Genomic DNA, 26224 nt, shown 5'->3' with positions numbered 1-26224 from the left:
ATGCGGAGCAATCGAGTTACCCATAAGGGGCATATGTTTTATTTTCTAAAATATCCCTCACTTTCTCCATAAATTAGAAAGTAAATGTTAACATTTCACACACATTTCAGAAAAAAATAACTTATGGATGACGACAGCATACAACATTTTAAGAAAGCTTTATTTACAGGGCACAAACCTAGTTACAAACCATTTTTTCCCAATTGCATTGGTCCTTCTTTCCAAATAAAAGGCTTCCTGTTTGGACAGTGAAAAGTGTGTAAATTTACAACTTCCACCTCTCGTCTTATTTTCTGTGGACAGAATGCCAACATTTGGAAAGAAAATCTCAGGGTCATGTGCTGGAATCACATCCATTTCATAGTACGCTCCTAAACAGTCTTTAAACATATATGAATGATGGATGTGGCTCAAAGCAATTTCCCAAAAGATGAAGACATTTCCAGGTCAGTGGACTCACTTGGGAAGCAGCAACTTAAGCTCACATCTGCAATTAGTACCTGCAAGTGGATTGTTTTGCATGTAGTATTGATCCTACAGCTCACACCTCTCCATCTCCTTCCAGCACACATGGGAGTAATCCTATCTGACACTTGAGTAGCGTTTTCTGCACCAACCTGTACGAGCACATTTCTACATCAGTGTGGCATGGTGGTAAGGAGGAGGGCTGGAAAATCCACAGGGTACTAGTTTGATTCCCCCTGGGGGACAAAATCCAAATTGCCTCAGTAAATATCCTGCCATACAAACAACTAACATGTCAAAATGTACATTTCCCTGGATAAAAGCATCTGACAGGCAAATGTAATGCTCATTGGGTCTGTGTTTCCACTGAATTTTATCTCTTGTGATCCAAGAAAAATCTGGGTGGCTTTGGTCCCACAGACCAGGCCTTGGACGGGGGTTACCTTACAACATGAAGTACCTTGACATGTGTTTGAATTACTACCTGCTACCAGCAGTGATTGTTTTTGTTCTCCTTTTTTATGTATTGAACAAAATAAAATAAAAATAAAAAAAACATGACCACTACATCAAGAACCACTTCTTCCACCAATGCTGTATACTGCCACAGTTCTGAAGAATCAAGAACTTTTTAAAGCGTGATCCCTTCCACATGTGACCTCATGTAGGTCAGTATACTGCCACACTTCGTGTTAAAAGACTGTGGAAACTCAAACCGTACGGTGCTGGCAGACTCTCCCAGATTTTTCGGTAGTCCTGGCACTGTCCCAGTGGGAGGCACACACTTAATGAAGTGCCTTTGGGAACCCTGCATGGTTTGGGAGCAGAAGCGTGCAGCACACAAATGTGAGGATGTCCCATGGACCCAGAGAGAACACTGGGTGAACTCAGCTACCCCAGGGGAGATTTATTCAGGGAGTGCTTGTTGAGCAAAACAACAGAGTCAAACAACACAGCCAACACCATGCAACTAAGAACTGCGAGCCTTATGCCACATGCATGAGGACAATGAACCCAGGGTAACATAACTCAGGAGTCACTGACAAATTTGTACTTTGGTTAAATTATCAATTTTCAATGGATCTGAGGGACTACAGACTCTTCTGACAGGACAGAGGGCAAATATTTAGGGTTAAATTACAAGAAGAGTACAGTAAATGTTTACATGACAGAAGGCTCTGATCAGGGATCAGTGTTGTCCAACTGAACAACAAACCTAACCAAAGTAACTCTACTGTGGCAAAATATCCTGGAAGTGTGGGTAATCTGTCAGGATGAGTGGTGTACCCGGACCAGAACTTTTCCATTCCTCACTAAGGACTAACTAGAATTTCTGCTGAATGCGCCTCCCTGTGCTAGACCACACCAAAGTCCAACTGCACAAACCTGTGTGCATTACCTTTTGATTTTTGTTTGTGGCTAGAGAAGCTTGATGGCGATATACTAGGGAAACATACTTTTGTTCAGGAATAGTGAAATTAGCAACATATACTGAGATGAGATCACAATTCCTTCTAAAAAAGTGTGGACCTCCCAGTTATAATCCACCTATTGCAAGATTCTGCAATCCTTGTTTTGTCTGGTTGTGTGTGGTTTACTGTTTGCTCTCAACTATCAGCTAATTGGCGCTACTTTCCCATGAGTCTCCACTTCTGTCCCACTGACATCTTTCCTATTTTTTTTTTTTAAGAAATCACACAGAGAAGTGAAAGTCCCTGAAAATGACATGCCAGCCTTGCAGCTCTTCCTACTTCCCCAGTGGACAAAACCAGGGGCAGAGCCAGAACACAGACAGACAGTTTGGTAGAAGGAGGTAGTGGATAGGGGCAGGTGGAGAGACACCTCCAGAGGTATTGAGAATGGGGTAATGGCTGGCAATCTGCTGGGAGAGGAGGAGGTCAGGGGAAGGCCATTCGCCTGCTAGGCAGAGGATGGAAGGGCCTTCTGGGCTTGGGCTGTCAGGCTGGCTGGCTGGTGGATGAATGAAGGAAGAGCATTTTCCTGAAAAGAAGTGGCCGAAACATAGAAAAACGTAGAGGACTAAGACTTCCTGGAGTCTTGTGAGTTCCGTTTCCTGATGTCACTCAAATCGACTGGTGTGAATGCTGCAGAGAGAACAGGAGGTGGATTATGATGAACACAAGCAAACCAAATTACAAACTGCACACAAAACCAAACATCTCATGGCTATTTCTGCACCATAAAAAGAAAAACATGACAAAATCACTTTATAACCTGTATTTGTACATCCTTGTCATACTGGCTGTCCTTATACTTATGTACACACACACATTTTTTTTGTTTGTTTTGTATACAAAGTACTGTGAGCCCCAGTTTCAACAGTGCACAGTATTAAATAAAGTAGGGGGCATTTCCTGATCTTGATTGCTTGTGCTAAAAACGATTGCTGTTGTGGTTTCACAGTTAAAGAGCCAAGCATGCATGCATGCATATGTCGAGACAGACCCCCACGCACACGCACGCACGCACGCACGCACGCACGCACGCACACACGCACACACGCACACACGCACACACACACACACACACACACGCACACACACACACCCCTGCGTGAGCACTCACTGTGCAGGGCTGGGTTTGGGTTCTTCTCCACGTACTCCTGGGGGCCTCGATCGCTGCGCTCACAGCTCTGCACGGACCTTACATCCCTCAGCACGCACTGCCAGGCTGGGGAGACGTGGAAAACATGAGCCTTTCTGTATACCGGCATTTCTAAAGAAATGTGCATGTGGGAAGGTATTTGTGCCAACAAAAGACTTTAAGAATATTATTTATGACTTATTTATTTTGCCCTAAACTTAATGGAATAAAACTGGCTGTTCAATTGCCTGTTGACGGGTCTTTACGTTTCAGTGAGACAGCTGTGCCAGTAAAGGGCAGAAACACCTTGACTCAAGGTTTAACTCATAAGCTTTGACTTGTCCCATGTCTTTTCAGTAGCACAACTGAATACTTTAACCTGTGCATTTTACAAATTATGAGAATGACAAACTCCTTTGTCCAACAACACAGTGTTTCTGACAGAATTGTACATTCTGTCCTAGTTTCTGACTGAATCACACTTCCTGTCCCTGTTTGACTTACTGTCGTGGATGAACCGCACGTTTTCTTCATGTGCAGGGGTGAACAGTTCTCCCATGTTTGTGGGGGACCGAGGGCTTGACGTTCGTCTGTAATTGTGAAGCATTCTGGGTGCTGAGGAGCTGTGAGAACACAGAAGAATTCAATCACCCCCTGATCATTGAAAAGTACAATGATATCAGCAATCAACAGTGAAACCTGAGGAGACCCCTAAAATGTTTTCTGTTAGTATCATGGTTTATACATTTATACAATGGAAGGGCATGCAGAACCTTAACTCCAATGGTTAGATACTATGATGAACATTTCAAGTTATTTGGAATTTTTTAAGTGACTGGCTATTAATGTTTTCCACAGCACACTGGAATACAGAAATTAATATTGTTGTCTAACTACATAACCATGCAGACATTGTTCTCCTCACCTGGTCATATCTGTAACTGGCCTGTCTCCTCTCGCTTCTTGGGGTTGTGGGAATTCAGACAGAACAGGCTATTCTTTGTTTTTTTTATCGTTCTCTGCTGGTGGAAAGCAACAACCACAGATTTATGCATTACACAACAAACAATAACAGCAGCAACAAAAATGTTTCTAACCCCATGTCTAATAACTGGTGATAAATTTACCAAATGCTTGTGTTGTTTCCAGTTGTCAAGTACAATTATCTATGCTGATGTGTACCTAGCTAGCCAGGCAGCTATATGAGTGATGCGATACAACTCTTAATGGTAGCTAGCCAGCTCGCCACGTTTAGTAAAATTTCATTCACTTGTTAGCTGTTTATTTAGCTAATTCAACTGCACAGATTCACTGAAACTCGACAAACTCAATTAAAAGCTTGCTATTCAAACATTACATACATGTTAACTAGCATTAACTAACTAGTAAAACGATGGTTGCTGGTAGCTTGACAACAAAGCACGACATTTGACTGACAGTTAATTTACGCTATGTGCCAAAAAAACACCAGGCAGTGTCATGCCATCCAGCTAGCCACTCTTAAACTGAATTATCTACTTGTGTATCGGTACCTAACTTGGCTAATTATGAGCGTGAATGACAACGTAGTTAGCTGAGCATCAGTCTACATATGAACAGGGGAAACGCTGCGGGAGTTAGCCAGCTAATGTTAGCAAGTTAGCTAACACAGTTGGAATACTGATTTGTTAGCTAAACAAATAAATTAGCTAGCTAACAGTTCGCCAACAAGCTAGTCATTCAGCCGTAAACGATGAGAGGGATCTCGTACAGCATGTTCTCACAAGAGGACCACTTGCATTAAGTCTCTCAGGTGCTGACTAGCTACCTGACCGGCACTGTACGGTCTGTAGCTAGCCAGCCACATAAACATTGCTAGTTTAATCGGCTAGTTAGCTAACCAGCTGCGCGAACTGAATTTAAAGACACGTTGTCTAGCAAGCAACATTGTAACGTTACTTATTTCTTACTGCAGACAGTGTGCTGAGTTGGTCCTGTCCCTCACCAGATCGCAAGTCAGGAGATTGCCGTAGATTAAAGTTAAAGCAAGACAACCGTTTAATTTTCTTGTTTGATTCTAGCCACCAACAACGTCTTTGTCTCCGTTTATTTGAATTTGCCTGTTGTGGGGTAGCATAGGCCTCCGCCAGCCGCAACGTTGCCAATGCCAACCAATTCCTTCCGGGAAAAACGAACGGAAGGAGAAAACAGGTGCAGATTATGAGTGGTCCCAAAAATCCATCTCTTTGGTGGTCCCTACCGATATTCATTTACCTATTGGAATGGTAGGTAACGTCCAATGTTGACGCTACGGCTCGCCATATTTTGAGGCTCATAGCACCCGGCCGATCCTGTTAGCTGTTCAAGGATAATTGTGTTTGTCACAATTCTTACCATTACTTTGGCGATAACAACATATTAATGAGGATATTAGACAATAACACAATGAAAACAAAAGAATACAATGTTGCATACGCTATTCTTATACAGTGAGTAAGCTGTGCTTGCTTCAAAAATGTGTCTCTCCCTAGACCTCAACACTAAGCAACAGAAATAAAACATATTTTACACTGCTTACTGGTATGTTCAGCATTTCTCGATTCACTTTTAGTGACATCAGTATATTGCATTGTTAAAAAATGGCGCTGATAATGGATCACCGCCTAGACACATTTTCCACCTGGACCATAGTCTCCTGTGCATCTTTTTGCAGAGCTTTATTGCAGAATATTGATCTGGTACCTTTGTAATGATGAAAACAGGCCATTCAATTCAAGATCTGATGGATGCTGCTTACGCTTTTATGGGGCCAGTGTAGACATGGATTTATGACTATCTCTCTTGAAAAAAATCCCGCTCTCTTTGACTTTGCATAATAAGATATTATACGTACAAGTTATCATTATGTTGTGTCATAACTATAGCTAACCGTGTAATAGTTAAGCCATACTCTTGTTTTACACCCACTGCAAACAGACAGAATAAAACTGATGTAGCGTACCACAAGGTGACGCTACTCTCCAGCCTTGAAAATCATGTGGAGTTTGAAAGCGTTGGTTAGAATTTATTTGAAATGTAAATTGATATTTTTCTTCTAGTCACAACATCTTTGGAGAGGATGAAACTGTGGTATGAATAATTCCTGTTTTTTCCATGAGTTGTGACAGCGTGTACCCCTTGTTGCATACAGAGGATATAAGCCTATGAAGTTTATGAAGCAAAAAAAAAGATCCCCTTACAAGAATCTACAATAACACTATAATAGCAAAGAATGACGTTTCTACACAAAGTGTGTGTGTGTGTGTGTGTGTGTGTGTGTGTGTGTGTGTGTGTGTGCGTGTGTGTGTGTATGTGTGTGTGTGTGTGTGTGTGTGTGTGTGTGTGTGTGTGTGTGCGTGTTTTTCTACTTACTTTTAAATTATTCACATTATTTCTCTTCAATTACTTTATATTTTATGTTTTTTGTTTCAGGCAAAAGTTTTAAATGATTACATTTTCATTTTTGATATTTACAGAAGCAATTCAGTTGTTTTGGTTTTGCTGTGCTTAGAGACAGATCATTTCATATAAATACTGGATATAGCTGATTAATTAGCTAAGTATGGGACACATCATTTTTGAAGATTGTATCTCACACTGTTTCATGTTTCTGTAGGTCACAAATTATTAACTTAAAATATGCTGCTTTTACATATGGGGTATCTCTGAGATAAGATAACTGTAAGATAAAAAACTATGGATCATTATGTTAGGACTGAGACCAAGTGCATGAATTAGACATCAGGCATCTATCAGAAAACAAATAGAGACCACATATTTCCGACTGATTATTTAGAAACACAACTTTATTTATGAAAAAGTGTATTTTGTAAAATAAAAAACAGTAAGACTTATACAGTTCAGCACACACCATATACACTTCAGTGATACTGTCACTTTTCCAGTCAGTAACAGCCACAGTGCAGGAGGAGAGTTGTATTTGTGAACAACAAAGCACCACTGTGGAGCAATACGGCATGTCGCTGGCTTTTGACTGTTGCCCACGGTGAAAAATGTCAGTGCTCTTTTCAGTCTGCCCAGCAGAGCGGAACCACACTCCATTTTCTACTGAAGGCATGGCCAGTCAGGAGCTCCGGGCCTGTCAGTCCTGAGTACATGTTCATTTTGGGGACAGACATTGGGCTGGTTGTAACCACACAGCAAAGTGCCAATAAACACATATAAACCAACCAATAAACTCCTCCCCCCCAAATGCTGAATTCTAAAGTCCTTTATTAGTTCTGCCCTACAGCAGAATTAAGACGTGGGCAACTCAGCGGGTCCTGTGTAGATAACATTAGAGCGTGAGCCAGGCGTTGTGCGCTGGGCCAAGTTTGCCCTGACAGATAATCGCTTTAGACACCCTGGACCTGCAGGTGCGTCGGTGTGTGACGCAGAGTGTAACGGGAGCTTGGTGGCTGGAGTGGTGCACTGTACAAATTTGGAAATGACATCACAGCAGGCCTCAGGTCTCAGGGCATTGCAACAGGCTTACACAGCTTTTACAAAAGTGTCCACCATTTAAGTACAGCACACGTGTGCAAAGCAGTATGGGAAAAGCACCATACATAAATCATACACTGCCATTTTAACACATTGAGCCTTTTCAAGTATAAACACTAAAAAGCTAGCTTTTTTCTTTTACTTGGCTGTCTGCAGACAGCAGAAAGGAGTGCAGGCGGTGACAGGAAAGACAGCTCATCAGAACGGCAGCTCAGTGTGGCACAAGATGCGGCCGCTCACCCCAGTGGACCTTGCTCGTGGTCCTGGTCCAGAGGCGAGTCCCTCATGCCTGTCTGTTCTGTTACCAGTGGTGATAGGGAGGCTGCAGCAGGGGACGCAGTCATCCAAGTGCCTCCAGGTGGGGTTAGACACAGCCCACCTCAAACAGCTTGACCAGCTCTCTGCACTCTGGGTCTATCAGGTCGGCAGGCTTTTCCCCGCTCTCATTCTCTGCCTCCACACTGGCCCCCAGAGACAGCAGGTACCTACAGCAGGGAAAGCAACACCGTTCACTATGTACTGCAGTCATGCTGGTCAACTGCAGGCCAAACCACTTTGAAAAGCCCTGTTCTTTATACTTGTGCTGTGACTTGTTGTGGTTCACAACTACTGAAAAGATGAAGGTAGAGAACTCAGACCTCTTTGTCATTTATCAAAAACTCTTATCCAGAGTGACTTGCAAAGTGCAAGTGCAAAGTCCATATAACACAACAGTATGAAATGTTCTACAAAACAAGGACACAAATAGGCATATTCAAACAAGTGTCAGTGTAAAACACAGTGCTGAGATCATGAAAAAGGTAGACATGGTTACAGTCCATCTTTGATAAATTATTTTCAAAAAGCATTACTAAAAAAACTGTGTGTGGTTGTCTCACCGGGACGTTACACTGGCTCACTGGGCGTGTGTCTGTGTGTGCGGGGGCGTCTCACCGGGCGATGTGTGGGTAGCCGTCGCTGCAGGCCATGTGCAGGGCTGTCCACCCGTCCTCGTCTCGCTGGTGGACGTCTGCGCCATATTTCACCAGCAGTTTCACACACTCCAGGTTCCCTGAGAGAACGGCCTCGTGAAGCGCTGTCATGCCTGCAGAGAGAAGGGCACAGCGCAGATCGGATTACTTCACAGCTACAGCAGTACCGCACAGGGCACAGCACAACAATGCTGCAAAGCCTAGGATAGGGCTCTGGTGAATAGCACAGGTCAGCAAAGGTACACCAGCGCGGTTCATGGTATGCTACGTGACAGCTACGTGCAGGGTACCATACAGCTACACTGACCAGGGTACACTTATTAGGGTACGGCCCATTTGCACTGCATAGATCACAGTACAGCACAACAACACCAGCACTTTAGCTTTTTTCCTTTAGCTTATTCTGCCTTTTGAATCACATAGAGGTATCTCAGAGTCTCTCGAAATAAATGCATTTTGATCAATGCCACCTAAATGTATAAGCCGCACTTCACACGTACAGCGTGTGGAGACGAGGAGAATGCCCTTGAAAGTATACAGTAATGTGATGACACCAGGACAGGCAGGAGATTTAGGAGACAAACCCTCCAGTCCATGCAGTGACTGCTGAGGCAAGTGGAATCAGTGTCTGAGGACAGTCACCTAATGCTTTACTTTCTGAACACTGGACCCCAGGGCTGCACATTCCCGAGCTGCCTACGGCGGGAGCCAGCTCACTCACCCGAGTGGAAGATGGTGTCCAGCCGGACCTTCCTGGCTCTGAGGAAACGGCCGATCTGCTCCAGGTCTCCGTGCCGGACGTGGTCCTGGAACACTATGTCATTGGGAAAGTGCACGGCGCGAGCCGGCTTCAGCAGCACGGAAGAAGTCACACAGCGCGTAGGCGTGTAGTTCGCGGGCTCATACTGCTTGGAGGCCTGAAACGACGTTGGTGTGTAACGTGCTGTCGCGGAATGTGTAGATGTCGAATTTTTAGGCGTGTATTGCTTCGGCGTGTACTGTGAAGGTGTGTAATATGTCGGTGTGTAATGTGTAGGTGTGTGATATGTTGGCGTGTAACGCCCCGATGTGTAGTGCGTGGTTGTGGAATGTGTAGGTGTGTAGTGTGTAGGTGTGTAATGACTGGATCGTGTGTACTGCGACACTAAGGACTGGAGATTATACTTCATTCCCACAGCTGGTGATGGTCGTTGTCCTTTCGGCGACCAGGCCACAAGAAGTAAGAAAGAAAAATCCTTGGAAACTACAATCCAGTCGGGGTAAAGTCCCCAGAGTCTTGAGTCTTGCTTTTTTTTAATGAGTTTCTCTGATTCCTTGAGTTCTCCACAAGATTAACAAACAGTTCAAAAACAAAATCTCTCTCGTGGTGTTTCGCCGATCCCCGATGGTTCTCAAGCTGTGCAGTGCCCTCTACATTCAATTATGGGGAGTCCTGCCGGCTGGGATGGGTCTCTTTATACCCTTGGTGGGGCTATTCTGGGGCCTCAGTCAGGCCCCACCCACCATTTGCTCACATGCCTCATGTCTCTGTACCCTGCCTAGCCAGCAGCAGTAGGGAGAGCAGTAACCCTGACCTCTGCCTCAACTTTTCGCCACCCACAGCCAGGATGGACCCTTCTTGCTCCGGCACATCAGGGCCTGTTCAAACCTGCTGCACCAGCTCCCACAGACCCACGATCCACCAAAGCTGAGTGGCAGCTCCTGATGGTAAGCACAAGGAAATCAGAATGGTCTGTGGTCAAAGGTAGCCATTTGGGCTCCTCCTGCCTGCAACAGCCACGCACAGGCTGGGGGCCAGTTTCCTCTCATCTGTGGAGAATTGTGAGAAACCGGTGTCACCCTGGCCACAATGATAAACAGCCTGTGAATGCAAGTTTCATCACTGAGCCAAAGGCAGAGCGGGACGTGTGAGATGCGATAAGCATGGGAGGTGGCACTGTGAGCCTGACCCTCAGTAGAATGACAGTCCTCCAAAGGCCAAAGGGGCTGTGGTATTTCAACAATGATAGCAGACTACATGTAGACTATAATGAGGCACGGATTGCATCTGCAGTAATTTTGATTTTCCAGAGTGTTCCAGAGTGAACCTTAGTGTCACTATACAGTTACAATCATTGATTGCCATGGGCTTCAAGGAGTGGTCAGCCTTTTGCAGCATGTGAAATTTATCTGTGGGTTCCACAGATAACAGTGAGTGTTCTGGTGCAGAACCCAGCTCCCGGGACATTGACAGAGCTGGCATTACGTCACCCTTCACTCTCTGGGCACGCCCTGTGCTGGCTCCACCTCTGCTGAGCGTTGGCTCATAACTCAAAGCATTGCCTCTTCCCTCTATATGGTGTCTGAAAGGTCAGGTGGTGTCAGTTTACAAAAACAAGACCCTTTTCCCTTATAATGATTTTTCAGTGTGCATGCGGTCCCTGTTTGTGAGAATACTGGAAGCACGAGTCCTCAGTGTACCAGGCCGTGTTTATGTAGACATCGATATCCTGGGCTGCATACACAAACACCTCAAGATCGAGCACCAGCCATGTTGAAATTAATACTGAACTTTACTTTTTGATAAACACTCATTAACTTACAGTAAACCCATTTCCTCCACAGGGCATTGTTCCTGCTGTACTGTCTCTGCTCAGCATCACTGCTCCAACTAGAGCCAATCTCCCCGTACATTTGCACTTTGTGGAGAAGGGATCCCAACTTCAGACTCACTATAGTCCACACACACACACACACGCACGCACGCACGCACGCACGCACGCACACACACACACACACACACACACACATACACACACACACACACACACACACACACACACACACACACACACACACACACACACACACACATAAGCTTTGGTGTTTGGCGATGCAGCGCACGGTGATGTTGTAAACAGAGCCACCAGCTGCAGCTGTCACGGGTGGCAGTCACGCTCTGGATATCACGGCTGTCCCTCTCTGTGTGCTGGATTCCTCAGGCCTCGGCTGCATTCGCGTCCAGAGTGGGTGGGGTTTCACTGACACATTCCCATTACACGCGCTATAGCACACAGGAACTCTTTCATATTCCCATTACACACGCAGTAGCACACAGGGGCTAAGAGACACATTCCCATTACACACGCTGTAGTGCACAGGGGCTAAGAGACATTACCATTACACACGCTGTAGTGCACAGGGGCTAAGAGACACATTACCATTACACACGCTGTAGCACACAGGGGCTAAGAGACATTACCATTACACACGCTGTAGCGCACAGGGGCTAAGAGACACATTACCATTACACACGCTGTAGCACACAGGGGCTAAGACACATTACCATTACACACACTGTGGCTTATGAGCTGTAACATATTCCATTTACACACACCAGCTCACAGGAGCCGTTGTGGGATCACAAGACAAGGGGCTCACTACTTATGGTTTCTTCCTGCTATACTATTGAGTCCACAAATATAAGCTTAAGTGCAACCATCAAAATGGAATATATTTAATCCTTCATGTATTTCAGTACTGCGTGGCTTGATTGAAACTTTAAAAGTACAAAGAGTGACTAGTTATCAAATGTACATGTAGGCATTACTGACCATGCCATTTATATAGCCTGGCCAAATGAGGGTTGGAAGGAGTAGTTGATATTACATCAACGTAGAGTCCATTCTCATTTTAGAAAACTGCTGTAACCATCCCAGCATGACGATCTGTTTAGCAGTATACAACATAACTACAAAATTATTAAACAAGCTTAGAAATGTGATATCATTGTCACATTTTCACTTAGATTCTCAAATGGGAAGGAGAGCTAGATTAGGATGTCCATTTTCTTTTATGAATCTGTCTTGTGTAGGTGTTGAATGACAGCATGTGGATGTGTTCAAATAGCCCTACGGTATGTCTCAAACTGTGGACCCTGGGAGGGACCCATTCAATGGTCAGCTGGCTCTGGTTACAGCAGCCCCGGCCAGCACCAAAGGAAACACTTCTAAATCTGGCCCTGGAAACTGCATTTTCCATTGGGCGCGGCAACCTCCCCACTGACCGCGATGGTCTTTTGGCCTTCTAGTAATGCGCAGTCATTCAGGGTCAAAAACACAACTTAGTGTAGGAATTAAACTACAAATTAAAGGCTAACCTCATAATGATTAAACTGATAGAACCTGGGAAAGCTGAAGATATGATTATTACATGTGTGAAGCTCCCAGTGTGACCATGAAGCCAAGGCAGACCATTATTCTTCAGTTCATAGCATTTTCCAGGTGTCACGTCACCACCTCTTGAAGGAAGGAAATTTGGGTCGTGTTTATTCGATGACTCTTCCTGCACACAAACAAACCGGGGCAAACTCCACCCTAGCCCACACAGAAGTGGGCTCAGCAGCAGAAGCTGAAGCATGATTGATTCCCCAACTTCTGCGAAGAACCACTTGGGTGCAGGGAAAACTGTGGTCTTCAACAGTCAAAATTTAGCATTAGCATAAAAGATTGCCTCCCATTCTGTTATCAATGTGCCTTGGATTTCAGCGACGAGGGTGATACGCAAGGCAACTTACTTATACTAAACTTATCTTTTAAACCATGTATTCACCCAAAACTCAGTACAGACACTGTATCATCTGCACAACATTACTACATGGGAATGTGTAAGCTTACAGAAAGTAGGAGTACATTGGGGAAGAATTCTCCAGAAATGAGCCCTGTGACTCCTGCAGTGGGTAAAACCACTGTCTTCCCATTGCACATTGCAACTATTATGATGAATGCAGCAAATGTGTGCGCCCCAGTGGCCTAATGGATAAGGCACTGGCCTCCTAAGCCAGGGATTGTGGGTTCGAGTCCCATCTGGGGTGGTTAACTTTTATAAAGCAACACATACTCGTAAACCTTGTGCTGAATGATAAATTAATTTGTGGCGGCAGTGTAACATAGTGGTTAAGGAGCAGGACTCGAAAGGTTGCAGGTTCGATTCCCCACCGTGGCACTGCTACTGTAACCTTGGGCAAGGTACTTACCCCACAATTGCCTCAGTAAATATGTAGCTGTATAAATGGATAACATTGTAAAAAACGGTAACCAATGTAACCTGCTGTGATTAGAGAGCCTGTTAAATTCCAATAATCAGTGGCGGCTGGTGAGCTGGAAACAGGGGAAGCCCAAACATTACCTTTAAATCTATCATTACTTTCAACCTGTCCCCCTTTATCCTCCTTGATTAACAATAAAACAAATAATTCACATTAGAGTTCACAATGGAGTAAATGATTACGCTCGCGAAACAGCACAGATTGTCTGTAGTTTGTGTGCTTGCGAAAGCTACAACTTGAGATTGTTTAATTAACAAGGATGACATTTATCGATTTAAACTATGTTAAATGCTTATGACACATCACAGCTTTTGTGAGGTCTGTGTTCTAAACGTTATTGTTCATTGCATTCAACCTAACCTAAAAGTTTATTCTCAGTAATTTAAATCAATTTAACTAGATTTTGCTCTGTTTTGTAATTTGAATTTTGTAACACAAGAAAGCTATAATGTGAAACATTTAAGAGAAAGCTTTGGAATTACTTGCCACTTAATTATTCAAATTGCCATCCTTGTTAATTAAACAATCTCATGCTGTAGTTTTCGCAATAGCACACAAATTTCAGACAATCTGCGGTGTTTCGCGAGCATAATCATTTATTCTAATTACGCGATTGGTGTCGATTATTCTGTGAATTATGCACAAACTTTATTTGTCACATACACATTTATAACAGGAAAACAGCAGAGAGAGGCTTGTTCTGTGTGCAGAGCTGGCTCAGGTGGGTTACTCCAGCTATGACACGCTTCATCCCCCTGCTAAATCTGTCCGCCCTGCTCTGCAAAACGAGAGCCCCACCACCCGGTGCAATGGGATTCATGGAATAGTCCTCATGGTTTCGGCACTGCTGGACTCCTGAGCTCCCCAGTCACGAGTGTTGCCCCGCTTTTAGAAAACACAAGGGTATGCTCACATAATTTGACAGAGACGCTTGTCCCGGCGCACCAAAAACTCACCAAAGAAGAGCCTTGGCTGAATTTTCATTCCTGTCAACATGGGATTACCTGGCTCATCATATGAGACTGGGGATGCAGTTTAATTTGATCTTTGTTGGCACACATGTACACTTACTTAACAGTTATCCATTACACGGTTTGACAAGCCAAAAGGCCTATAAATCAGGTGATGCCCCCCCCCCCCCCACCCCCTATCTTGAATAAGGGAAATTTTGTCATTGAGCAGTCCCAAAAACAGGAACATCTTGTCCAGTGTTGCTTACTCGGTGGGCGTGTAGTTAATGCACCGCCGACACAAACAGCCTCACTGGAATGGCTGTGCCCCACCTTCGACAGAGAGCAAAGTTTAACGGCAAACAAGGTCATGTTTATTCGTTAACGAAAGCACACACTTACAACCAACCCCAGGATAACAGCGAAGACATACCTGACTGTAATCCGATCGATGCCGATGTGATATAACAGAACATCGGGGGTTAACCTCCCACCCCAGGCCTCCAAACAACTACCCCACCACACCCCTCCTGTGCCCTTTGAGGTGTAAATGTTGTGGAATTTTCCCCATGGTATGAAAGGGAGCGCTCTCTCTTTTTTAACTCCTTTCTTTCCTGCTTGTGAATAGACACTTTTGTGTCTTTTAAATGATTGTGTCCTTTTTGTTTTACTTAGGTAAAGACATAATTTTTGAGCAGGAATTGTTCAAATCAGCTAATTTATTATATATGGAGGAGCAGACCTAATCACTCATGCCCATTATCAGCTTTTCCAGACAGAATAAGACTCACATCCATCAGATTCTTCACTCCCTGCACATGCCTAGCGGCTAGAAATGAACTGATGTGAATTTGTCCTTTTTTATCTCTCCATTATATTGGTTCTTGGGTGACAGCACAAAGTGTCAGCCAGTAAAGTATGTAGTTGCTGGTTGCTTGTTGTTTGCAAGGCAGATGGCTACTGGCTGCCTGGTTAGCTAGTTAATCTCTCTTGCTAGAATGCAGAATATCAATATCGCTGTCATTTAAATGTTACTTCATCAGTGCTTGCACAATGAAACTTTTATCCTCTATTCAAATGAGCAAAGATGAGTAGCTATTTGACTTGCTATCTTCAAAAGTGGTTTTGAAACGGGCCTGAGATATGTGGCTAACTATGTTAGACAGAATGTTTACAGCTGGTACCTGTGACTATAACTGGCTAATTTAATTGCTAGGAATCAATGACTTATTGGTGTGTAAAAATGTCTAATGATTATTGTTCTTTATTCCAGTCTTTTTTCCTCCTGTAGTGATATAATAACTTTGCAATCTCAGGTTAATCATGTTTTCAGTCTTTAAAAAGCTGACTGGTGTCAGAGGGAGCACACAGAAATTAAATTGGTCACTGCATTGTCAGTTTAATTAACTGGCATTCAGTGATATAAATGTTACCTCACAACATAACTGAAAGCTTCAGATAAGTGTAAGGGAGGATATTTCTCATAAGGCACATTCAGATCACTTTGTGTTCCTATAGCATCATTGATTTGATTTACGTGTTGCTCATGCACCATAACATCAAACCGTGATCTCCCTGAGGGGATTCTTCTGCTTGTCTTAGTGATGTTTTTTCATTAATTTCTTTGTTATATATATACCCCTGCATTTTTAAAATTGTTCAAGATATGTTACACTTTTAGCAAAAGTCCCAGGAATGTGTGGCATCTGTTGACCAAAGAATGCACAAATCAGCAATTTCCCTTTAACTATATATAATTTAGGCATGTTAAACATTTTAATAGATTATAATACATGAAAATCTTATATCCTAAAATTATTGACAGGTACAGTAAGTATCTGAATTTTCTTTTACATTTGTAGAGAGAAAGTGATGAAATTTTTAACAAGGATAGAAAAACATTGAATCAAACAATGCTACAGTTTAAACTACTGTACACTCTTTTTTATGCAGTAGTGTACACTCCACAGTAGATATGATGCGTGTTCCGTAGTGTACACTGTGTACATAGAAGTGTACATTAAGGTTGACTTCCCACAGTGTTGGAACAAGCTCACTCAGAGTGAAGCTGTAATGTGTGAAGATAGAACCAGCAGAAAAAGGGCTGGGAGGTAGATCTGGTCATCATCTTATGGAGATGTTAATGCTTCCTTCTTCGTTAGTGTCACAACCCTGTCTAGGGTCAGGAGCATGAACAAAAGGGGTGAGACGGCACTGCCGGGAAAAAGAAAATGGCGAGACAAGGCTCGGTATATTTTAAAGTATTTATTATGCAAAAAAAAAACAACTAAGGCTCGCAAAACTAAGTACTAAGTACACAACCACTGCCGGTTGTGAGCAAGTCAATCAACAACAGGGCAAGCCTCGCGTCTCAGGCCGTCAACTCAGACTCTCATTCTGAGTACGGTGAACGCGGCTGTGACGACAACGGCGGCGAGGCGTGGCTCCAGTACGATGTGTCTACGATGCAGCTTGGCCCCCGACGACACAGAACTACGCCCTTTTTATAGAGTGGAACTCCCAATCGCACGTCTGCGGGAGGAGCAAGCAATTTGGCGCCATCCGCCCACGGGACATCCCGAAACATACGGGAAACACAACAGAACAGAACAAGGCAAAGCACGCAGGGATGTAACGGTTAGACAGTGTGGTATACAGGCCTAGCTTTAAAGAGTAAAATAGTCAGTAACCATTAGGAAGTACATTAGCATTACTGGTGTCCAGAGCAGGAAATAGGCAGGACAAGGAGAGGAGAGCACATTTCTGGAGATGGTCCACAAATCTTAGACAATTGAAAGGACACAGATCAGTCAGGTGGCCCCCTGACATGGCTGCCCTTCCACGCCCTCCCATGGTGACCCAACTAACATTTAGGCTGGGCCATCTTCAGACTGCGGTGTCACTTTGAGACCCAGGAAATTCTGCACTGATAGGCCCAGTAAAGGCTGAAATCCTGAGCCTCAGAACCCAAATCCAGCTGGCATCGCTTAGAGCAGTGATTCCTAGCCCTGGTCCCAGAGACACGGTGTAAGATGGCTTTCGTTCCAGCTCAGCTCTCGAATTTGACCGAGCAATTAACAGAGTTCTGATCTGGATGTTACATCACCGCGGAAGCATGTTCTGTAACAGATACGCGTTACTAGAACTGTTTCCTCCATCAGAAGGACTCAAGAAAGATGTTTCTATTCATCTGAGCCCCAAATTACTCATGCAGACAGGATATTTAGTTGCATTGACTGTGATGAATTAGCTCTTAAGTACCTATAAATATTAATTGATCGAGACCTTTAAGTGTTTTTTTGTGTAAATGATGAGACACAAAGACTTGCAGCCCCTATAAACCCACATCCAGAATCATAGTGCAACCCACAGTAATATTCACACTGAGGAGCTGCGCCTGCACACTGTGGTTAGATACCTGTATGAGTTTTATGTACATGCAGATGCCCCAGGTATATACCCACCGTATATATTACTGATGCTCTTTAGTCTCAATGGAACTGATTTATGCACTGTTATACACGTCTTCAACTGATAAAGCATTAACTTCACACCTTCACCACTTGTACACAAGCTCTGTATTAAAACACACACACACACACACACACACACACACACACACACACACACACACACACTCCTCTGCAATACTCTCCTTTCAGGTACAACTGTGTGTTACACCGACAAGCATGCTGAAAGACACCTCTGCATTACAACATGCTCAGTTCCCAGTATGGCCACCCATCCTCATTCAGTTTATCATAAATCATCACCTCACCTTTAAGCCCACCCTAACATCATTGCTACAATGCAGCATTACTACTACACTAACACCACACTGTGAGATGGAGGGCTGTATTAATTCCTCGATACCTGTCATCGACACTCATAAACTTTTGGTGTCAGGCGCTCGTCCGATGCAAAGGAGCCAGGGACACGCCGGGAAAGAAGTTACGACCCGATGACATGACAGACAGTGGAGTCCAACTCCAAGCAAGCAAGCGAGCGAGCGCCCCATGCCAGCCTGTAATCAGTCATGTGCCTGTCTTATAGGGAACACAGTGGTTGTGTAATAGAGAAAAAAAGGGAGATAACCTGACCTTGAGCCAAACCGGCCGCGGGCCAAGCCAGCTGGAACTCATGGCCTTAACTGTCCTGTACAATGACGGGTCAGATTTGGGCTTTGCAAGAACACCTATGCCCCAGCCAGCCAGACTAATGTCCCCTCTGTTGAATGCATGCTCTCCTGTTCCACGGACGAGGCTCCATGGATGAGGTGTTCATCACCATAGGTTGAGCTTCAGTCACATTCTCACGCACCTTTGGACATTCGCCTGCCTTTAAATAGGGCCCTACGTGCACCTCAGTCAGTTTACTCACATAGGTCACACGTTCTCTCCATTCTGGCAATAATATGAACATAAATCTAATCTAAACAAGACACAAACCAATTCAATAAACATGCATGCCAATATAATGTTTCTGTCTAATACGGGGTCTATCTGCTTAAGATGAGCGCTATCTCGTCTTAAAAACCTGCCTTCATTCTTTACTGTGTGAACATATCACACTATTTTCCCACAACTTTACTATACTCTACTTTTACTGTAGTAATTGTGAATGTCATTATTTTAATGATTATTTTCAGTGACTGTACCGTTAGCTCTGGTGGATTGCCACAATAACTGGTCAGAGTGCGCTTTATATGAAGGTGGCATCACATTGGACACAGCTGTGACAAACAACCCAAAAACAACAAGAATCAGTTTGAAAACAGGACAGTCAACAGCACTAAACAGGCTGTGTTTACAACAGCTGAGCAACGAATCAAGCTCATTGGTGGACGCTGGGGGCTGACGGTTTGGGAAAGCCACTATGGCCTAATGTAGTCAAGGGTCCAGGAAAAATGACCCTACCTTTATGACCTCATCCCATCATGACAGACCACATGGTAATGACCCCAAAAGGCAAACTGAGTTACGGGATATTCCCAGAATGCATTTCACAGGGGTCAACATGCCAATTTTAGCAGTACAGCCAATAGAAGAGCTGGAGCCCTGCTCCAGATATAGGAAGGGGTGATCAGGTTGCAGCACCGAGGCAGGGAGGTAGCTACTGTGACAGAGAGGGTACAGACTGTTCTATCTGTTACATTGGAGCATTTTTGAAAACGAGGGAAGAAATACACATCACTCACAAATTCAAAACATTCCCTTCACACATGACATACCCTTAAAAATATTAAACAGAGTAAAATGTATTTATTTTATTAAATTACCACATCAATGGCTTCATTCCCAAAAGACTCACAACTTTGTGTACAGCATAATTCCTGTAACAGGCATGTGGGTTTAACAGGACTGCAGGTGTAACAGAGCTGCAAGTTTAATTGGGTTGCACGTATTACAGATCTCAGGTGTAACAGGACTGCAGGTGTAATAGACCTGAAAGTTTAATTGGGTTGCAGGTATTACAGATCTCAGGTGTAACAGGCTTGCAGGTGTAAGAGATCTCAGGTGTAACAGAACTACAGGTGTAACAGAGCTACAGCTGTAACTGAGTTGCAGGTATAACAGGGCTATATGTGTAACAGGTATATAGATAGGAATAAGAGAGTCTCATAGGCCATGACATTCCTTGACTGCCAGGAAGACAGCATGGATACAGACCACACTCAACAAATACCAACACCTCTCGCCCTGTAAGACTAAGCCCCTCTCCCAGTGAGCCACACTGTTCCTCTTCAAAGACAACAATGCTGTCCAACGACAGCTAGGCTCTGGGGAACAGGGTGTGATGCGAGCGGAGACCCAGGGGAACATTAGCCGCGGCGGCAGGCTGGTCTGGCCACCTTCAGACTCTGCAGCGCTGGGTTGGGAGTAAGCAAGGCATTCACACCCTTCCCCTGAAGAGGAAGCTGAAGGATTCTCAGATAGCCCCCCGAGTGCGAACGGGGCTCAGTCCCTTCATCAGCTCTTTGGAAAAATCTGAAGTGCACACTGCTAAGCTACAGAGGTTAAAAGCTTCATCGCCTGTGGCAGCAGCATCACTCAAACAGCAATCCCTTACCACAGGTCCACCTCCCGGTTCTGTCATTAACTGAAGTGATGATGACAATGATGATAATGATAACAAACACAACCCAACATTTCTGTGCACCATAAGTGCAACTATCAGAGCTTACCATTTTAAGAGGTAGGGCTGTATGACATGGCATGTTTCTCAACAAATTTGTAAATTGTTCGCTTGGTAAATTAATATCATTAATTGGTCAATTAAAAATAGTTTTTTTCTTGAAAATAATACCATCTGCTGGGATGTGATATCTGCTTATTTATTTGGTCTCAAGAATTGTTTTCTATATTGGTCCTTCAGCTGTCCTTTGGGTACTGTGTCCATGACAAAGCTTGAAGCTCCTTGAATGTCACTGACCCTGAAGATGTCCTGTCCTTTTCCAGATTGTCCCTGGGATAGACATGTGATTTTCAGTGTAACTATTATTATCATTATCATGCTCATCCATTCCTGCTGAAGTGCATTTCTAGATGAAATTCATTCCTGCTCAGACATATCAGAAATATTGTTTTCTAAATCATTTTTTAAATCAGTCACAGGTGCACCTTAGGTGTGAAAAGGTTAATAGACTTAATCTTATGAACAAAACATTATCACCGGGTCCTTAGTGTCATAACGAGACTGAAAACCTCCTATCATCCCCAGCCACATTGAAAGACAAAACAAATAAAATCAAAACTGGTGTCAGTGCGCAGATATTACCACCAGGTGGGGCTATAGGCAAACAGGTAACGCAAAGCAGCTGCAGGCGACAGTAGTGTGGCATAGCTGTAAGGCATTGGGCTCATAACCTTATTGGCTGCTGGTTCAATTTTCAGGCAGGCCACTATTGTTGTACCCTTGTGCAAAGTGATTAATCTAAGTTGTCTCAGTAAATATCCAGCTGTATAAATGAATGAGATGCTGCAGTTGCAAGCAATGTAATTTGCCCTGCTTAACAATGTCAGTAAGACAAACATAAAGCAATGCCCACGAAAGAAGCACGCAGTTCTCCATGGCAACAGTATCCTTGCCAGAATGTAGCTGAGATGATCTGACAAAAGTTCTGTCAGTGACTTTCGTATTCAGGACATGTACAGTCTGTCAACCAATCAGAGGAAGGTAGAGGCTATGTTTTATAGTCTGAGACTCTGATACTTGTGCTGTTATTTTTGTATTTAAAGATACACACATTGAACATGAGACTCGCCCTGGCCTCTGTGTCTATGTAGCTTGTGTGACTTTGGATTGGACATCTCAGATATGCTCTGGGGGAACCAGCACCACTGTTAAGTCTTAGACCAATACTCATTAAAGAATTAAGGAAAGTTACTTATTAATTTGCAATTGCACTGTTTTCTAAATGGGAGAAGGTAAAGTGTACTATATATGTAGACCAGAATTCTTGATGAATAAATATTCTGAATGCACACAGACCACATATATAAATTGACACAGACATACACAGACCCGCACACGCATGTTTTTATTGCTTTGTTATTCTCTGTTTCACATTCAACAGAGCAGAAACTATGGCAACCTAAAATGTTTCAGGCATTCTGTGTCTCTCTGGAAAATAACGACCATGAACTCGTAATAATGAGTGCCAGGTAGGTCTAGCACTACTCTGAAAGCAATGTCTGAGATAAAGATGTGGCATAAATTTCGATGAGATATGACTGGGGTAGGGACATTCTGTCCCTGTCTACACCACTGTAAAGAGAATAGTCACTACCAAAGTGGCAGCAACGGGCGTCAGGAACGCTAACTACTATTCAATGCCTGGGAATATATAGTGTGCAGCTCATAAAATGAAGCCAACAGCATCTCATAACTAGCTCCAGTTTTTTTCATGGTCTGTCCTTCTCTCTTGCATTTTCTTCGGCCATCCTTGTGATAACTTTTCAATCAACAAACAGTGAATTGATTCAGGAAAGCTGGGCATTATTGTTGATTTTACTCAATGGTATTTTTTTGCACCGACAGCAACGTCGGTGAAATCAGAAATTACATAATGACACAGCTTTGAGCTCTCTGTTCCCCCCATTGGCTTTTCCATTACAGGTGAATCAAAACTAATTAGAGTGCATCAGCAATCACAGTATAATATGTTCCTCTCTGGCTCATCTTCAGAAAGCAGAGGCCTGGGATAATCGCACGTTCAGGGCTCTGGGTGTGATGTGATAATCCCGTGTGAAAAAATAACCCACAACCCCTCGCTGAGGGAGGAATGTAATCACTTATGTAATGACCGGAGCATACTCACACCATCATCAATATCAGGGATGCATTTTGTGGAGAGAATATTGTCATGCAGAGTTGCTGTTTAATAATGCTGCAAAGTTCTCCATCCATGTGAACATCTGAAGATTTGCGTGACTCTAATAAGACAAGCAAACATAGATTTTTTTTAACTGACAGAGATGGAAGGTGAAGTCTATCTACTCTGTTTCCCTCTGAATCACTTTCTATCTCCCTTTCTCTCATTCCCTTTCTCTGTCTCCCCTCCCTCTCCTTCTCTCTTATTTAGCATTTAGCACTGTTTAGTGTTACCTTTGTACTTATGTTGTCACTGTCTCTGAAAACACCTTAGTTTGCGCTGAACACCTGTGGAAAATGCCCTTCATCAACATCAACAGCAACGGCTCTTCGGAAAAACAAGAAACAAGTGAGAGAAACATGAGAGGTTGTAAATGTCTCTTTGATTCTCTCTGACAAGCTTCAAACACTGATGGACTGATGGATTTAAAAGATTATCTCTGGTGGCACCAGCAACATTACATGGACCCATGTTTAAATAAGTGGAAATATGGATGCCTACATACACACCCACACCGGCACACACACACACACACACACACACACACACACACACACACGCACGCACAGAACATATCTTGAAGGAGAATAACTTCAAAGGACAACAAACTCATAAACTCAGAAAAACACTATTATTTTTCTGCTGTGCGCTGTTGAAGAAAATCTAAAATTTATTAATGTTCTTTTTCATTTGTATTTTATTTGACAGTGTATGAAAGCTGAAAAATCTTTCGTCAGTACTTGTTAAATAAATTTTTTGTATGATTCGGGGTTGTTATTGACTACAGGGATTAATTAGAACACAGAGCTCGGGGCCCAACTGCACTTTGATGTTATCTGTTCTTATCTGAGCCAGTTGGTGGTAGTTGGGGGGCGTATGTGTGCGTGTTTTGTGTGTGTGTGTGTGTGTGTGTGTGTGTGTGTGTGTGTGGGGGGTGCCCTGGGTTTAACATTAATGGCCAAAACAAAGCCCAAAAACACACTTTCACACACAGCACCTGACTGTTTTCCATCCCCATCGTCTCATTTCATTAGATAATGCATTCCTCCACACAAAACCAGCTTACAGAGTACAGCAGCTGGTTGTTGTTGTTTCCCTGAATGCGTCTGACCTAGTGCGCGCTCTCCGACGTGGTGACGCAATGGAGCTAGGGGTGTGTTGCCCTGGATTACGGCTCGGCCCAATGCTCCAATGGTAATGACAGGGGAGAGGGTTACAGGGGGCAGGGCCTGGCAGTCCTATTTGGCCCCTCCCGCTGAAACACGGGTGTTTGTCTGGAACTGGCCACAGAGAGAGAAAAGACTGCTGGGGCAGAGTAATCCCCATCATCCCACCCATGCATTAAAAGCTCCCTGTTTCAGACCGCCTCCCCAAAATGGGACACAAAATACACTGCGGGTGCCTGGCTCGCTTTGCAGGACGGCCAGCAGGTGGCAGAGTTTGAGAGCGGGCAACACATTCCTAAAGCGAAGACCAGAGAAACAGGCTCAGCCGTGGGGTGCTGCGACCGACTTTGTGAAGGTGACAGGGCGCCCAGCAGTCCAACCTGCATACAGTTAATCTGAGACTGATCTGCATGTGACTGATCCGAGAACAGCTGCACTGGTGCGGGCATTATTTCATGTTATGGATTGTAATGTAACAAACTGTGCTCACACCTCCCTGCATCTGGTGACAGTCTCCTGTGAAAAAGCTCTGTCCTGGAGAACATCTTGTTCCATCTGTCCTTTACTTATTCATCACTTAAAACAAACCATTAAAAATGTACTAAAACAGTTTTATCAACATGGGGCTGCCAAGGTCAAAAGACATGCAATTCCATTATGTGTCAAAATGGTGAATAAATTATTCAAAGCAGAGTTTTTGAAAAAAACAAAGTTTTACACCCTAGCAGGTGTAAGTTAGGCTGTAGTGTAGCATTTGGACTGGAAAGGAGCAAATGTTCCCTGATCTCAGGGGTGCTCTGACCAGAGTGTTTTTACTCTTAATCGTATCCCTGGCCATATAAACTGCCATTGTCACTGCCAGATGGCGTACTTTGATGGTTGAGTACACCTCTGGCTAAGGGGTTGCAAAGCTCACGTGTAAAATCATATATTTCTGCTTTTACTCAGAAATTGTTTCTAATTCTAAGCATTATTGCACACACGCAGAAACCAGCAATTGTACTACCACATGTAAAGCAAGCTTGCAGTGTTTTCGTTTTAAAGAATGACAGAACAAATGTCTATTTAGGATTTGCTGGCACAAAATAAGAAAGATGATTCAATATTTGAAATGTATAGGGGAGCACAATGACCGTAGAAATAGTAACTCTTTACTGCCAAGTGTCACCATGAAGCCAAATGACTTCTTCCTGTAAGCTCTTTACAAAGTTAAAGACAGAGCCAGGTACTGCGCTGCCTACCTGAGAACAATGATAAACACCTTCCATAAGCAGACTGGCCTCTGTCATCAAGGTAGGCATGTACGAGCAGAGAGGGAGAAAGAGAGAGGGCCAAAAGAAGGGATGAAGAATAGAGAGAAGAATAAGTAAGAGAGAGAGTGAGAGATAGAGAGACAGAGAGACAGAGAGAGAGAGAGAGAGAGAGAGAGGGAGAGAGAGGGGAAAGAAAAGGTTTTTTGCAATATTTTGACAGGGGTGTTCCCTTGGAGAATATTGAAGGCTTCATGGACACGGAGCAGAGCACCAGAATGCCAGAAAAGAAATGACATCCCTTCTTCCCAGCCCTGCCTTCCAGCTCCCTTTGATCACAGAACTCAAAATATTTCTTTTGGTTTGCCCGAGACGAACGGAAGGGTTGTCGGGGTGGAGCGAGGAGGCCCGTCGTATAACCCTCGGTCCGCGGTCGGCTCCGTTGCTGTGAAGGCTCGGGTTGGCTGACGCCTGCGGGGGAGCGGAGCATTTCTTTATAGATGCTCTTTGAAGGGAGACTCTCAGATGTGAGTGAGCGTGTGTGAGTCACAGACGGGGTTTTTTCTAATGGTATTTTGTGTGTTCTGCTACAAGGGCGCAATTTAGAGGAAAGACGCTATTCAAAGTGGAGGCCTCCCAGCAGGGGAACCCCACACGGGGGTTTGGCCCCCCCCCCGCTGGCTTCAGCTCAGGTGAGAACTCGAATCATTTCATTCTCTTTCAGGCACAGAGGGCGTGCAGCAGCAGGAAAGGAGCTCAGCTCGTCAGTGTGGCAGGTACGCCTCCTAACAGCGTGCAGAGAGCTGTGGAGATTTTTGGGTGTTGGGAGCAGGGTGT

The 26224-nt window shown here is 44.0% G+C and overlaps 2 protein-coding genes and 1 non-coding gene across 6 annotated transcripts; 1 reads left to right on the top strand and 2 right to left on the bottom strand.

Moving 5' to 3' along the window:
* Positions 1-204: 204 nt before the first annotated feature.
* mcrip1 (MAPK regulated corepressor interacting protein 1) lies at positions 205-5238 on the bottom strand. Of its 4 annotated transcripts, none has more exons than XM_036552738.1 (5): positions 5019-5238; positions 3995-4091; positions 3574-3692; positions 3052-3156; positions 205-2570 (listed from the first exon to the last, which is right to left on the bottom strand). In XM_036552738.1, the coding sequence occupies exons 2-5, from the start codon at positions 4000-4002 to the stop codon at positions 2506-2508; spliced, it is 297 nt and encodes a 98-aa protein (XP_036408631.1). In that variant the 5' UTR covers positions 4003-4091; positions 5019-5238; the 3' UTR covers positions 205-2505. The 4 variants fall into 4 exon arrangements, with proteins under 4 accessions (XP_036408631.1, XP_036408632.1, XP_036408633.1 ...); XM_036552739.1 differs by having other exon boundaries at positions 3995-4088; XM_036552740.1 differs by having other exon boundaries at positions 3995-4088; positions 5054-5238.
* A 1634-nt stretch (positions 5239-6872) lies between these two features.
* Positions 6873-9965, bottom strand: LOC118794875 (protein phosphatase 1 regulatory subunit 27). Its single transcript, XM_036553163.1, has 3 exons — positions 9283-9965; positions 8524-8674; positions 6873-8075 (listed from the first exon to the last, which is right to left on the bottom strand). Exons 1-3 carry the CDS (start codon positions 9728-9730, stop codon positions 7955-7957), a joined length of 720 nt encoding a protein of 239 aa, XP_036409056.1. The 5' UTR covers positions 9731-9965; the 3' UTR covers positions 6873-7954.
* Positions 9966-13340: 3375 nt separating this feature from the next.
* Positions 13341-13413, top strand: trnar-ccu. The gene has a single exon. It is a non-coding gene; the product is annotated as a tRNA-Arg (tRNA).
* Positions 13414-26224: the final 12811 nt, after the last annotated feature.

Source organism: Megalops cyprinoides, chromosome 19 (genome assembly GCF_013368585.1).
Source record: "Megalops cyprinoides isolate fMegCyp1 chromosome 19, fMegCyp1.pri, whole genome shotgun sequence".
Taxonomy (NCBI): domain Eukaryota; kingdom Metazoa; phylum Chordata; class Actinopteri; order Elopiformes; family Megalopidae; genus Megalops; species Megalops cyprinoides.
This window is presented reverse-complemented; position numbering and strand designations above follow the sequence as displayed.

Bases quoted from the DNA above. Each gene is read 5' to 3' on its own strand.
- mcrip1 (XM_036552738.1), bottom strand. The intron at 3,157-3,573 runs GTAAGTCAAACA...ACGTCTCCCCAG, and splicing joins CGTGCGGTTCATCCACGACA to CCTGGCAGTGCGTGCTGAGG. The intron at 2,571-3,051 runs GTGAGTGCTCAC...TTCTCTCTGCAG, and splicing joins CCCAAACCCAGCCCTGCACA to CATTCACACCAGTCGATTTG.
- LOC118794875 (XM_036553163.1), bottom strand. From the start codon at position 9,730: ATGAAGTATAATCTCCAGTCCTTAGTGTCGCAGTACACACGATCCAGT. The intron at 8,675-9,282 runs GTGAGTGAGCTG...TTCTCTCTGCAG, and splicing joins GGACACCATCTTCCACTCGG to GCATGACAGCGCTTCACGAG. The intron at 8,076-8,523 runs GTGAGACGCCCC...TCCCTGCTGTAG, and splicing joins GGCTACCCACACATCGCCCG to GTACCTGCTGTCTCTGGGGG.